Consider the following 12,781-nt stretch of genomic DNA (forward strand, 5'->3'; position numbering starts at 1 on the left):
TGCGACGGCGTTCTAGGCGAAGAACCAAGGAAGCCACCTCGTGGGCTGGTAGTCGAATCACAAGCCCCAGGGTCCTTGCTCTCGGGAGCCCCAGGCCTGCACTGCTCACCTCAAGGTGCGGCCGGCCGAGTTCGCATGACTTGGGAACGAACGAATAAGATAGCGAAGTGGTGTTGCACGGCTTGGATGGTCGTGCAGCGATGCGTGGGAGAAAGAGTCGCGGGGAGGGGTCGGGACGGGGCGGGAGTCAATGATTGGATTTCGATCACCGTCTAACCGCCAGCCGTCCCAACTAGGACAAGCTTCATGTCAAGCTTTCAATGATCAGCCACCGACTTTGCTGGTTGGACGCACACCTTGACTTAACATAAATTTGCACGAAATGTACCAGATCCGTCGAATGCCCGCTGTCAAATTATGGCGCATGTGTCAAATATCTCTCGATCTGGACAGTGATGGCGTATAGCACGTCATGTTTGGGCCTCTGACCGGCCCTTCATCGCTACATTATCGAGGCTAGAATCTCAAGATCTAACAAGCTTCGCACGGTCGATATCAAGTACCTGGGTGGTCGCGTCTCATCTCATGCCTCGGATGTATTCTCAAACCTCAACATCACAAAGCCTCGTGCTCATCACATCCCACCTGATAGCCATCAGCCCAATCCGAGACCGCCATACACAAACACATAAACAACCCCTCCATCACCCAGCAACCACTAGGCGCCTGTCAACCCCTTCTGAGACCCGCCCCTAACATCAACCTGCCTAACCGCCAGCCCTATGACCTCCCCCACCAACCTGCCGGATCCTCAGGCACGATATCAATCTCCGCGGTGTATTACGCGCTGAACATTGCGCTCGTGGCTGCAACTCTAAATGAACCTGAGTAATGCTTGCCGACATATGTCATGTACTAGATAAGCCTAGGTTTCCGAGGCAGTGGGCGAGGATACTCGAGCGCTTGAGCGTGCGAGTAGTCCGGGCACGCCGCCTCAGAAAGCAGTGCAGTGCAGTGCAGTGCAGAAACTTCGCAAGCGATGTACACAAGCGAGCGCTTGGTATTCTGCTTCGGGCTCTGACATGTTGTCAAAGCGCTTGGAGTAATGCATCTTAGCGCTACCGAAGCATATTTCCATCCATTTAAGGGAGTATGACAGTTGTTCAAGTGCCGAGCTTCCTGTACTATGCATTGCTGTCGAGGAATATGCAGTTCCCCACCGGTCAGCTATGTTTGCAGTGTTTATTCTGCTTTGCGACAGACGCCCGAGGGGTGTGGCAAGGTGCCTGAAGCACTACTGTACGGTGTCTCACTTGCAGGAAACGTTTCGAAACATCCGCCGAATGAGAGAGCTGCGTTCAGTCGATCCGCGTTGCGCGATCACTTCGCGTATGCGGAATTCATATATATCCGGTTCTTTGGGGCGTGTTATCGGAGCAAATTGAACAATTTGTCTTGCCTATTTTTCTGATCTTGTTTCTGCAGCTCGCTGTTGGCTTGAGGAGTTATTCTTAGATGCCTTTGATATTGCTGTGCGTCCGTCATATAGATACTGAGGATAGATACTGGTACTGAAGCGATGGTAGCTCCTGGCATACAGGTCATTCAGTCGCACACGTGAGTGTTTGGTATCGCTATGAATAGTATTATGCATGCAACCGTGCTAGCGAGCAGAGATGACGATAGTAACAAGCCTACAGACTGCCAGTTTTTAAGAAAGTACGGGCAAGAGAAAATGTCATCATATTTGGGAGTCAGGTGGTGCGACGCAGGAATTCCGCATGGCGTAGTAATCACGTCAATCAGCAAGAGACATGGCCAATCTCGTATGGTTGTTGAAGGTCTTAGATATATAAAAATCATAACAACAGCTGTATTACACCTGTCTTCTTACATCTCAGCATGAGTAGTAATGCCCCACTTACGCAGCAAGTTGTTCCTGCACCAGTAGCTGCGATACTTCTTGCCCCAAAAGAAAAAAATCGGGGCTGTGAAGACCATGACAGCTGAGATTGCGCCAAACACGTAAAATACGATCGCCGGACCCTTTGTGGCAGTCCAGTCGTTGACAAAATACGAGAAGCCGTAGAACAAGAAGTTCTTGAAAACCATGTTGATGATGAAGACTTCTGCGCTGATGTCACGGAACGCATCAAGAACGTATGATGAGGCGGAGATGGCAGCACACACGATACCGAACAAGTCCATACCATGGAAGAAGGCAGTGAGGTAGAACGAAGCTCCTTGCTCGGCAAAGTAGCCGAAGAGGCAGAGTCCGATGATGACCGTGACGGCTGGGATCATGCCTAGTAGACGGTATTCAGGCTCGTAGACGCCCTTGTTCTTCTTTGCGCACCACTTGATGAGAGGGTCAAGTGATCCACCAAGAATGATCGATCCAAGAAGACCTCCGAGGAAGGGGCCGACAGAAAGGTACCCTACGCCAGCCGCCGAGAGCAGATAGGGAGGTGCCTGGAAGATTTGTGCCATGACATATGACTGTGCAACGAAGAAAGCTGTCAAGCCGCCTGTCACAATAACCATCCATAGTACGGCGACGTTGGCGCAGACGGCGAAGGGTGCGATGCTAAGCTGTAGTAGGTTGTCCTCGCTGTAAGTGCCAGTAAAGATGGCGAGCTCCTGCACGAAAGTCTTCTTCTGTCTGAGACCGGGTGGTGTGCTTGTTGTAGTCTCTATCTTTACCATATCGTCTTCGCTCTTCTCGCCCATGTGCGCGTGTCTCTGCTCGACGGCAGCGAGGTCTGCCAAATTGTCTTGCGATAGCTCATCAATGTCGTATCGGTGATCGCGGTTGTAAGACGTTTCAGGCACGAAGAAGTATAGCAAGATAACCTCGAGTGCCGTGAAGGGGATGAGAATGTGGAAGAGATATCGCCAGCCAAGATTTGTTGCGATGGGTCCGACGATGATGGCCGAAAAGTTTGATGCTGCGCCAAGAATGAATTGGATCAGGGTCATGAACGTTCCTCGCTGGTGAACGAAAAAGAGGTCGCCTATCATCGACACGACGATAGACTCAAAAGCAGAGCTACTGGTGTGTTACTTCATGTTCACGTCGTAACAAGCAGAAGGGAAACGTACACTGATCCGCCTTGGATGATTCTCCCTGCCAGCAATCCATTGTAGCTGTACACGGCACTTCCGACCACTGTTCCGAGCAAGCCAAACAACGATGCCAATAACAGCATCGGACGCTTTCCGTATTTTCGCGCGCATGCACTAACAAGAGGTCCTACGCCGCCGGTAACCAGAAGCATATAGCCGGAGATGACGGTGATGTCTGCAACGTCTTTCTTAAAGTCCGTTGCGATAATGACCAAGGCCGGCGACAGTAATGGAGAGAGAACCGCAGCATACAACACAGATCCGTATGCGACGATGAGCATAATGACCCATTTCTTTGTCGTGCTCCAATTAAGGGGATCGTTCGGGTCCTCAGATCTGCAATGCGGTCAGACCAGAGCAGTCCACAAAAATATATTTGTTGCGATGAAGATTCAGATGAGTACGTACGGCTGAGGGATGAGGATAATCTCTGCATCTCTGCCTGTTCCACGCTTCAAACCAATGGCTGACTCGGTGGACAGGTGCTGCTCCTCGCTGAGAGTCACCGTGGCCGGCACGTGTGCGAGTTTGTTATCCTCGAGTATACCGAGGAACCCCATGATTGCTGGACCCTATCGAAGGTTCTGAGTGTTGAGGTGGCGTGTCCGATACGGTTAACGGAATGGATGCGATCAGGCACGGGATGAAGACCCGAGGAACGGATGCGACGTAGGACATTTAAATGGGATCGTCGACTCCAAACCGTCGAGATTTACGCGGCCAATTGACTCGGTGCCATGCTCTGCGAAACCCAGGAAATGCATCAGTGCCCCCCGCACGGCCACATTCTCTCCGTCCCAGGCCCCACAGCGCCAGCAAGTGCTCGATGTTTGCAGCGGATATTGGAGAATCCTTGTCCAATATGCTCGCCTAAGCCGGCACGAGCCTTTCTTCCTGCAACAATACGAATTTCATACAGAAGCTGCAGATAGGCTGAAACTACCATCGCTTCGTTACCAAGCAATAATTGCGTTTATCTCGAACTGAGTAAAAAGGATTCCCCAGATGGCAACAAGTTTCAGGCGGGTGGCAGTCGGTCCGATCTCTCCTCAACGGGAGGGAGGCTCGAGATAGATCAGCGTCTGGGCGCGGAGATTCAGCGCTAGGCACCCCGCAAAAATGCCCCACAGGGGCTGTTTCGTACTGTAGCGCGTGAAAGCTGCTTTACGACACCTGTCCGCGTACCCGTCGTCACAGATTCCAGCTTCCAGAACCCTGTCTCCGCCGCAGAATCGGATTCTGTGGCTATAGCTTACCTAGCAAAGCTCTGTGTGGTTCCGTATCTTTTCACGCTGCAAAACCAGCTGATGCGCTATCGCATCCATCCCGCCGCGCTCTGCGGCAGAATCGGTCCTTACCCCATACCCCAGATAGCTCCGTTGAAAACGATATCTTCGAGGTGGCTTTTTCAGGTTCAAGTTCCGGCTGACCCCGTGGGGCAGATACGCCATAGTAGTCGGCAGGTAAAGAAGGGCTTACTGCTCGTGTCATGAGAGAATCACAGATGAGCGCATGACGTTAATACTCTTCCTGGCGAGAGTATCTTCGCTGTTACCATTGGAGTAAACGATCTACTTAAACACATGTGTATGTCCTTTTGGGGGCGAATTTTTGTTACGAGCGTCATAAGCAATAAGTTCTGCTTGTCGAACACTGACGTACATCGAAACTTCACTTGATGTAAGCAAGCTGTCTCTCCTGCGTAGCGCTTCCCCAGACTTCGAAGCGAGCAACTTCGGCGCATCTCCACATTCGGCAATTACGATGGTTGCCGCTGTGGGACTGGCTGTGGATTTAAACTTGGCATAGCTGAGTCGCGATGCGGGAAGTCCGGAGAAATGAGGCCTCGCTGATGAAGCGGAGGTCTAGATCTTACAGCACGAGAGAAGCACGGGTGGGACAGTTAGGGCTTATCAAAGGCCTTACCTTTCTTCATCAATATGAGATTAACGCACACATTTGTTGTATCTATATGATTAGAGTAAAAGCAAATCAACTCTATAAATATGCGCTGGAAGAAAAAGGGAAAAAAATCCCTTCATTGCATTGCGTTGCTGTTATAGCAATAAATACGCGATGTTTCTTACTAGTACTTCCCTTGTGTGGCAGTAAAGGCACGCTGATATTTTGAACGAGATACGAGATGAATGGCCTGAAGGTGTGTCATCCAAGGTAGTTTGGCGAAGTACTCCAAGGTCTAAGGCTGCTCAAGATAGCGCGGACATTCAACCATCCCCGAACATGTTGCCCAAGAACTCACCGCAAGAGACTATTTGGCTACCCTGTTCACGATTGATGATAGCCTTACTACTTGCTTTTGCTTACATGGCCTTGGTAGCCTTGTACCTCTCGAACTACTCCAAGGGCTTGAGATTTAACACAGTTTCGTCAGACTCTATTTCGTGAAATAGCCGGTTATGAGTGGTGTCGAAGTACGTTCGGCCATAGGCCGCAGAAGTCCCAAATTCCGGTACCGAATAGGCTTGACGACAAGGGGGCCGGGGACCGTGGACGGAAAGGGAGAGAGCTGGCATCGTGTATGCTGTAACTGCTGTAGAGTTCTGTTTGACTAAATGAACGAGGAGGTGTGGATCGATGGATTAGTTAAAAGATAGATTAAAATGAGTTGCGTGAGTTGCGTGAAGATCTACCTATGGTAAATGGCTACCTAGATATAGTCCTAATGCCTGCTTGGTAACTTGTTGTTAAACAGGCAAGACTACACAAGATCAATCCTCAACTACATCATACTGTATGGTCAGGAAGCTGATTGCCAACTCTTCCCCACCCCTTCGTAACGATATTAGCTTTTTTTCACGCTTACCGTATGTCACACTACATGCGCTCAAGTGACAACTAAAAACACAAGCGTGGCGCTGGCCATGCTAGGGAGTTCTAAGACCATTAAAAGATGATTATTCACATTACATCAATTTGTTTGCGTAAGGCAGTGACTTGAGAGAGATGTATGCTGCCTAGAAGAACAACTCGGTATAAAGATAGGCCTACAAAACCATGGCCAAGGCAGCGAGTCCAACCACTGCACCAACACCAACCTGTGCTGACGAAGCGCCTCCAGTGAACATGCCGGGAGCACCGGTCATAGTTGAGGAAGGCTTAGCCGACGAACCTGAAGCCGATGAGGTCATGCTCGCGTTAGCGGCCATGGGCTCCATAACGGTGCCGTTGTTTGGGTATGCGGAGCACTGAGCCATCGGGTCGAGAGGACATTGTTCGTTTTGGCAGATGCTGTTGAGGGTGGGTCCCTGCTCTGGGATGACAGTTGCGGCTGGGCTGCAGCGGTAGTTGAAGAGCTTTGTGAGGGCTTCTGCTACGGTGGTGACGTCCTCCTTGGAGACACCGAATGAGGTCGCTGCAAGACCAACTTGGGTGATGACTACAGGTTGAATATGAGATTAGTGTGTGTCTCAAAGACGTTCCGAACGTGGACGTTGCTTACAGTATCCCATCTCAGAGGGATCGAGGTTCATGAACCTGTGCGAGTCTTCCATGCTGTGTCCGGTGTACGCGGGGAAGCCCGTGTTGCCATATGCGGAGCAGCCAAGTAGTTTACCAAAGAATTGGTACAAGTGTGTGAGGAGGAAGCTGCGTCACTATGTCAGTGTCCGGTTCGTTGGGCAAGCTAACGCCGCAATGCTTACTATTGGTTTGACTTCTCGCTGTTGGCAGGCATGTTCTTCATAAGGGGCGCAGCACCTCCATCGTCAAGGAAGTTGATGCTGACTCCTGAAGAGCCACCACGGTTGCTGGACTTGAGCGTTCCGTCGAAGTAAGGAAGGAGGTTGACCTCTTTGTCCATGTACATGCCCTTGGCAAGGATACCGGGGACAGCGTTCATGTTTGGCTGAGTGTAGTTTCCAATGACAACGGTGTTGACGAGGAGAGTCAACAGAGTGTACTGGTTTGTGGCGTTGTTCTCCTTAAGCAACGCGGTGGTGTACTTGTCGCACAGCGACATGTCCTGGGCGGCTGCCAGGGAGCTGGCGCCCATGAGCACGATGGAAGAAAGACGCATGTTGAAATTTTTGGAGAAGAGATAAATTAGGCTTGGAGAACAGGTCGATGATATGTACTCTCAAAGTGTTCAATAAGTGAAGTGCGCGATATCGAGAACCGCCATGACGCGAGTGCTTTATAGAAAATCCAACGTTTGACACACAGACAAAGACGTCCCGCTCGAAACAATTTCTCCAAAGCTAGATCCGCCCTGAGCTAACCACACTCGTGTTTGACGATGTCTGTCTTGAGGCGGCCCAGGTGGTTTCCTACGGCAAGGCGACGAGCCGTGAAACATTGCGCCAATCAGAGAAGCCCTATTCTGACTTATTCTCAGATTGACGGCCCTTTTCTGCAAACGTGTGAGGAGTATTAAGCACTAGAACTAAAATCAGCCTTTGTTGTCGGAAAGCGTGAACCCGGCGACGTTAGCTTTCCATCTTGGCTTTAGCGCCTACATCATCATCGGCTTTACGCGAGTCACGATTGGTCCGTTCGTTGTCCTACACAATAAGTCATAGCTTCGTCTTGATCCTAAACCCCCAGATTGGTGGGAATTTATCGATAACGATGTGTTTGGGGTGGCATTCTGTCTGACTAGGTGCTTGCATACAGACGTTTTGTCTGAAGTTCTAGGAGTGAAGACTTCCAAGGTTGCGACTATGCAGAGCTGGTACAACGGTGGAAGAATGACAGTTTTCGATGAACTACGGCAGAGTCGATAGGTGGTCCTTGCATCACGCTCAAAGCTTCCAATGAATCAGGGTCAACGTCTAGAACATGGTGCTCCTCTCCCTCTGCCATCTACGAGCAGTGCAGATTCAATGCTCCTTCAATTCTTTCAACCGGGACTCCTGTCAGTCATAATGTCTCATATCACGAGACGCTAGATATAGGGTTGGCAGCCTGGTCAGTGCAGATTGTCAACGTTTTCATCAACAGCAATAGCAATTCAATTGCAATGAAAAAAGTTCTTACTCTAGACAGTCTCTATGACAAGAGTTCTAGTAAGGATATTACCTTCTTTGCGTGTGAACAAATTGAACACAAAAGATAATTTGACCAGCAACTATCTAGGTAACTGAAAGCATCCTGAAGCCCCTTGTGGTGTGTAGTCTATGCTGGTGCTACTGCTTCATGATCTAGTAATTGTAACTCCGCTCCAAGGTAAGGATATCGCCTGGGCTGATTCGTACATTGTCCTCCTGTTCAGCACCTCAATCTACATCGAGCTGAGTCGAGAAAACATCGAGCTTGTTAAAACTATTGTTCGTAACGTACACCGTAATACTTCGCTCCAGCAAATGCTTAGCAACGACTCTCATCGTATTGTACGTGAGTTTGGTGATCTGGAAGACGACTTGTCTATTGGCCATGGTATATTTGGAGTTCCTACTTGAAGGGGCTTTGACGTCCTTCGTCTCCCGCTTCCTCAGAGCGCTGCATCATGTAAGTTATGCATAAGCAGGGCATATAGAACTGACGGTTTGTCCTCGTGTTCGATGAGATCTGTAGAGCTAGAGTCGGGATGCAAATTTGCAATGAGATTGTCAGGCACAAATGCGGTACGCTTGACGACAGGCAGAGCGCGGACATTTCCCGCAGGAACCGGAGTAGCTGCAGTAAATGCTAGGACATCAAGGGCGGTCGAGATTGGAAGGAACTGCAAATTTTGTTGGTGGTAAAATCCAATGTAGATTGTGGAGTGTAGAGATTGATAAGAGTCTTGTGTACCCAACGAAAGCCAGGGCATTTATAGCACCTGATTTCACAACTGCGTACAAGCTTTTTGGAAGCTTTTTGCTAGTGCCGCGAAGCTCATGTCAAATGATGCTCGTACTTAGAGTTTTCCACGATGTGCACAAATATACCTTCACATCTGCTCCCTACTAGTGCTTACAATACTATCAACTGCCAGATTCAACCTTCATTGTACTGGCCTTATAGAAGCTTTCGGACATTTTACTGGCAATCAGATACTTTTTCTTGATTGAAAGTTGTGTTTGGAGTTTCCCAACGTTTCTAGAAAGTATACCACTACGTTTGCTCCAGACTAGCGCTTACAATAGTCTTACTTCCCAGAAGAACCTCGTATTTCGAATTCCCCGCAGTCTGGCGAAAATCATAGTCAGTAAAGTCCTCTAGATCGTAGAAGCTCGAAGATGACCTCTCCAGCATTGGGGGTCTAAAGGTAGCTTGACTGTGGAGCTTAAATTGAATCCGTCACGAGGGATTGTGACTGCGGCTGATCGATGCGTGTAGACCGCTGAACAAGAAATAGCTGCTCTGCCACGCCTCGATTCTTTCCATTCACCGAACACTTTCTCAGCCCATAACCCAGATCAGTTGAATACACTCAGCACTCTCTTGGAATACGATGTTCATCGCTTCCATTATGAAGCTTACGACTGGTGTCGCCGTGTAAGTTCTCCCTTGTTTGCGGTCACATATCATTGTTGACCATTCCAAGTCTAACATACTATTGTGCCCCAGCCAGCGACCCTGCTCTATTGGTTAATGACCAAACGAAAACTTGTTGCGTGGCGATGAGCCCTTTCCGCGGACATACTGGGTATGGCAATGTGGGTCAATTTCTCAGTTCTTCTGCATTACACTAAATATGTTGTAGTGTCGCATCAATGTTGGTGACACGACAAATCGCTTCAATTTTCAGCAATGCTGCAAGAATTTCAAGTACGAAATATGCTACTAGCAGCAAGCGGGAGTTTTCAAATGTGGTGACACAAACTACCCGGTAGAGTGCAGATAGGACAGTAGCATGCTTTGTTTTAGGCAACCGGGGCTTCCACATTTTTTTTACCACAACCCGCCCTTGTCTCTTAACCAATTAGGGTGGGTGGATATTCAGCACGCTGCCGAGATGGACGTAAGGTATAATGCCACACTCGTGTAGACAGTTTCGCAATTATCGCCTACATCAAATATACACTCATTCGACCAATCTCCAGTCCAACTGACCGACCTCTGATGAAATGTGCGTGACCGCTTTGAGCCAAGCTTATCTGTACGTTCACGTCAATGCTACCACTCCCTCCAAACAACCAATTGCTTTCCGCAATGAAAGCTCTTTCCTTTATCAAGTGCGGACACATGACGCTAAAGTCAACCTCAAGCGCTACAGAATCACACTCGCGTAGAAGCAACTCCAATTCTTTGTTTGCAACAGGCAACAAGTAACAAGCAGAATACAGCAAGCAACAGCCACCAAATACCATGTCCTCCAACCGCCCCTCTCCATTCTCTCAAAACCAGGATGTCGAACCGCTACATCATCCCCGATCTCTCCTACCCACACTACCGCATCCACAAGACAACATGAATACGTCACGCAGATGGATCGAACGCCAAAACTTTTCTAATCGATACTCAATTCTCTTCCGCCTCGTATGCTATCGCGCGCAAGAGAGTTGACCATGTTAGGCAGAGTGTTACCAACCGAGGTAGTGCAGACAAGTACACCTTCGTCATGTCGCGCGAGTGGGCTGATAGCGCAGACGTGTTTCTCGTCGATGACGCAAGGACGAAGATCTGGCTGAGGATTTACGACGCAGGTCGGGCTGGGATGTTTGAGCCGAAGAGCGTGTTGGAGCCGGGGGTCGGGGATGAAGAAGCTCGTCTGGGATACCATGTGGACTTTGCTACCCCGCAGGTCAATCTCGCGGATACATTGCTGCGATGGCAGAACCTAGATGCGTTCAATGGCATTCCGGTACCGAGGAGGGGATTCAGGATCAGTTCGATCGATGGGAGGGTAGTAACCATGAAGCGGAAGCGGTAGAATTGTCTAGTGCTTATTCCCCGTACGTCAATTTATAATGTATAAGGTTCCTGCTTCCAACTAACCCTCCTCTCGTCCCTCATTCGATCGAATCGGACTACACTTTGCAACAGCACCTGCGCGCCTAGAGCACAATCCTCCTCCTTGCAGAACTCTCTGGGGTTGTGGCTCACACCCTCCCTACACGGGACAAAGATCATGCTCGTGGGACAGCGCTTGCTAGCATACACGCTGTCATGGCCCGCGCCAGATGTCATTTCCATGACTAAATTGTGGCTGTTGGGACCTAGGATGTTGTATGCAGATTGCCTAACGGACGTGATGCAGTCGGTGTGGAAGTTTGTTGCGGGCGAAGAGAAGTCTTCGACAATCTCGACTGAGAGAGGGAGTCCAGGTGTACAACCGAGGTTGGAGTCTAGAACATCTTCGCCAGCGGCAATCTTCGGGAAGTCCCTTTGGATAAGTTCGGTCATGAGTGCTACGGTTTCGTCCTTGGGTGAGCGGATGTCGAGACTGAAAGATACTGAGCCAGGTACGGTGTTTGTGGAGCCGGGTTTCAGGTGTAGAATGCCGGTAGATGCGAGAGCGTGGTTCGCGGTTGCAAGGCGATGCGAGTGCAAGATCATTTTTGATGCTGTGAGGAGAGCATCTGCACGAGACTTTAGGTCCGTGGTACCGGTGTGCGTATCACGTCCCTTGACGTTGATCGTGAACCATTTGTACGCTTGGACGCCAGTGACAACGCCAATCTTCTTGTTGGACATTTCCAGTAATGGGCCTTGCTCGATGTGCAATTCGAAATGTGCGGCCATGGGTATGGCTTCATGGCTTGCTGGCGTTTCACCCAAGTATCCTATCCTCTTCAGCTCTTCGGCCATGGTTGCTGTGCCAGGATGTACTTCGCGCAGGTTGTGTGCCGTCTCTACTGGAATATCACCAGCCCAAACGCCGGATGAAACCATAGACTTTGGGAATCTGGCACCTTCCTCATTCGTCCAGTTCACTACACCAACAGGATACTCGGTTTCGGTCCAATTGTCGGCGAGCACTCTTAGCATCTCTACACCTGCCGTGACACCTAGGATCCCATCATATCGGCCACCAGTAGGTTGTGTGTCTAGATGACTGCCGACATATGTCGGAGGTTTATCATTCCGAAGCCCAGGTCTAACGGCAAACGTGTTTCCCATTGCGTCCACAGTGACCTTGCAGCCCAAAGCTTCTGTCGTTGAAACAAACCAGTCACGTGCAGCCTTGTCAGCATCAGAGAGGGCTAAGCGGGACATGCCAGTCTCAGTAGGAGCCCTTTTCATCGTATCAGCATAATGTTGGCATTAGGCTTGGAGCTGCTTACTCTCCCCAACGTTCACCAGGGCCCCATTGGCAAGTATAGTGGATGTCTTGCATCAGACGACCCTGATTGACTTTCAGATCCTGCAAATGCTCATCATTCATCTCTTTCGTCCGTATTCGCCATGTCGGACTGCTGGCAAAACCTCGAGCATGGCTGAATTCAGATACACTTCGACATGGGGTAGCCCTCAATGCGGGGTAGCGCCTTCCTGCAATGCGAAGGGTAGACGCGTATTTGCTAAGATTGAGTGACATGGTGGCAATGTTGGAGAGAGTGAGAAGATGACATGTTTCGAAATTCGAAAGGAAGTTCGGCAGCGGAATGCCCAGGCGTATGATGACCTGATATCGGCCAGTAGTGGGATGTATCGATAGCGGCACGGCGTCTTAGCGCGTGGACATCCCGCGTTTGCAGTGGGGTTGTTCGGCCGCGAACACCCATAGAACTACTAGTAACAATATTGATATACTTCTTCGAAAATAAAC

At 49.8% G+C, this 12,781-nt stretch overlaps 5 protein-coding genes across 5 annotated transcripts; 1 reads left to right on the forward strand and 4 right to left on the reverse strand.

Moving 5' to 3' along the window:
- Positions 1–1,890: 1,890 nt before the first annotated feature.
- On the reverse strand, positions 1,891–3,686 carry SNOG_07744 (hypothetical protein; the record flags this gene model as incomplete). The annotated part of the gene is made up of 3 exons (XM_001798023.1): positions 1,891–3,049; positions 3,103–3,462; positions 3,535–3,686. The coding sequence occupies 3 exons, from the start codon at positions 3,684–3,686 to the stop codon at positions 1,891–1,893; spliced, it is 1,671 nt and encodes a 556-aa protein (XP_001798075.1).
- Positions 3,687–6,032: 2,346 nt separating this feature from the next.
- Positions 6,033–7,162, reverse strand: SNOG_07745 (hypothetical protein; the record flags this gene model as incomplete). Its single annotated transcript, XM_001798024.1, has 3 exons — positions 6,033–6,523; positions 6,587–6,732; positions 6,789–7,162. The coding sequence occupies 3 exons, from the start codon at positions 7,160–7,162 to the stop codon at positions 6,132–6,134; spliced, it is 912 nt and encodes a 303-aa protein (XP_001798076.1). The 3' UTR covers positions 6,033–6,131.
- Positions 7,163–8,360: 1,198 nt separating this feature from the next.
- On the reverse strand, positions 8,361–8,896 carry SNOG_07746 (hypothetical protein; the record flags this gene model as incomplete). Its single annotated transcript, XM_001798025.1, has 2 exons — positions 8,361–8,583; positions 8,628–8,896. The coding sequence occupies 2 exons, from the start codon at positions 8,894–8,896 to the stop codon at positions 8,361–8,363; spliced, it is 492 nt and encodes a 163-aa protein (XP_001798077.1).
- Positions 8,897–10,292: 1,396 nt separating this feature from the next.
- Positions 10,293–12,550, reverse strand: SNOG_07748 (hypothetical protein; the record flags this gene model as incomplete). Its single annotated transcript, XM_001798026.1, has 2 exons — positions 10,293–12,247; positions 12,297–12,550. The coding sequence occupies 2 exons, from the start codon at positions 12,548–12,550 to the stop codon at positions 10,975–10,977; spliced, it is 1,527 nt and encodes a 508-aa protein (XP_001798078.1). The 3' UTR covers positions 10,293–10,974.
- On the forward strand, positions 10,378–10,942 carry SNOG_07747 (hypothetical protein; the record flags this gene model as incomplete). The annotated part of the gene is given in 2 exon segments (XM_001798027.1): positions 10,378–10,548; positions 10,568–10,942. 2 exon segments carry the CDS (start codon positions 10,378–10,380, stop codon positions 10,940–10,942), a joined length of 546 nt encoding a protein of 181 aa, XP_001798079.1.
- Positions 12,551–12,781: the final 231 nt, after the last annotated feature.

Source organism: Parastagonospora nodorum (assembly GCF_000146915.1).
Source record: "Parastagonospora nodorum SN15 chromosome Unknown scaffold_11, whole genome shotgun sequence".
Taxonomy (NCBI): Eukaryota; Fungi; Ascomycota; class Dothideomycetes; order Pleosporales; family Phaeosphaeriaceae; genus Parastagonospora; species Parastagonospora nodorum.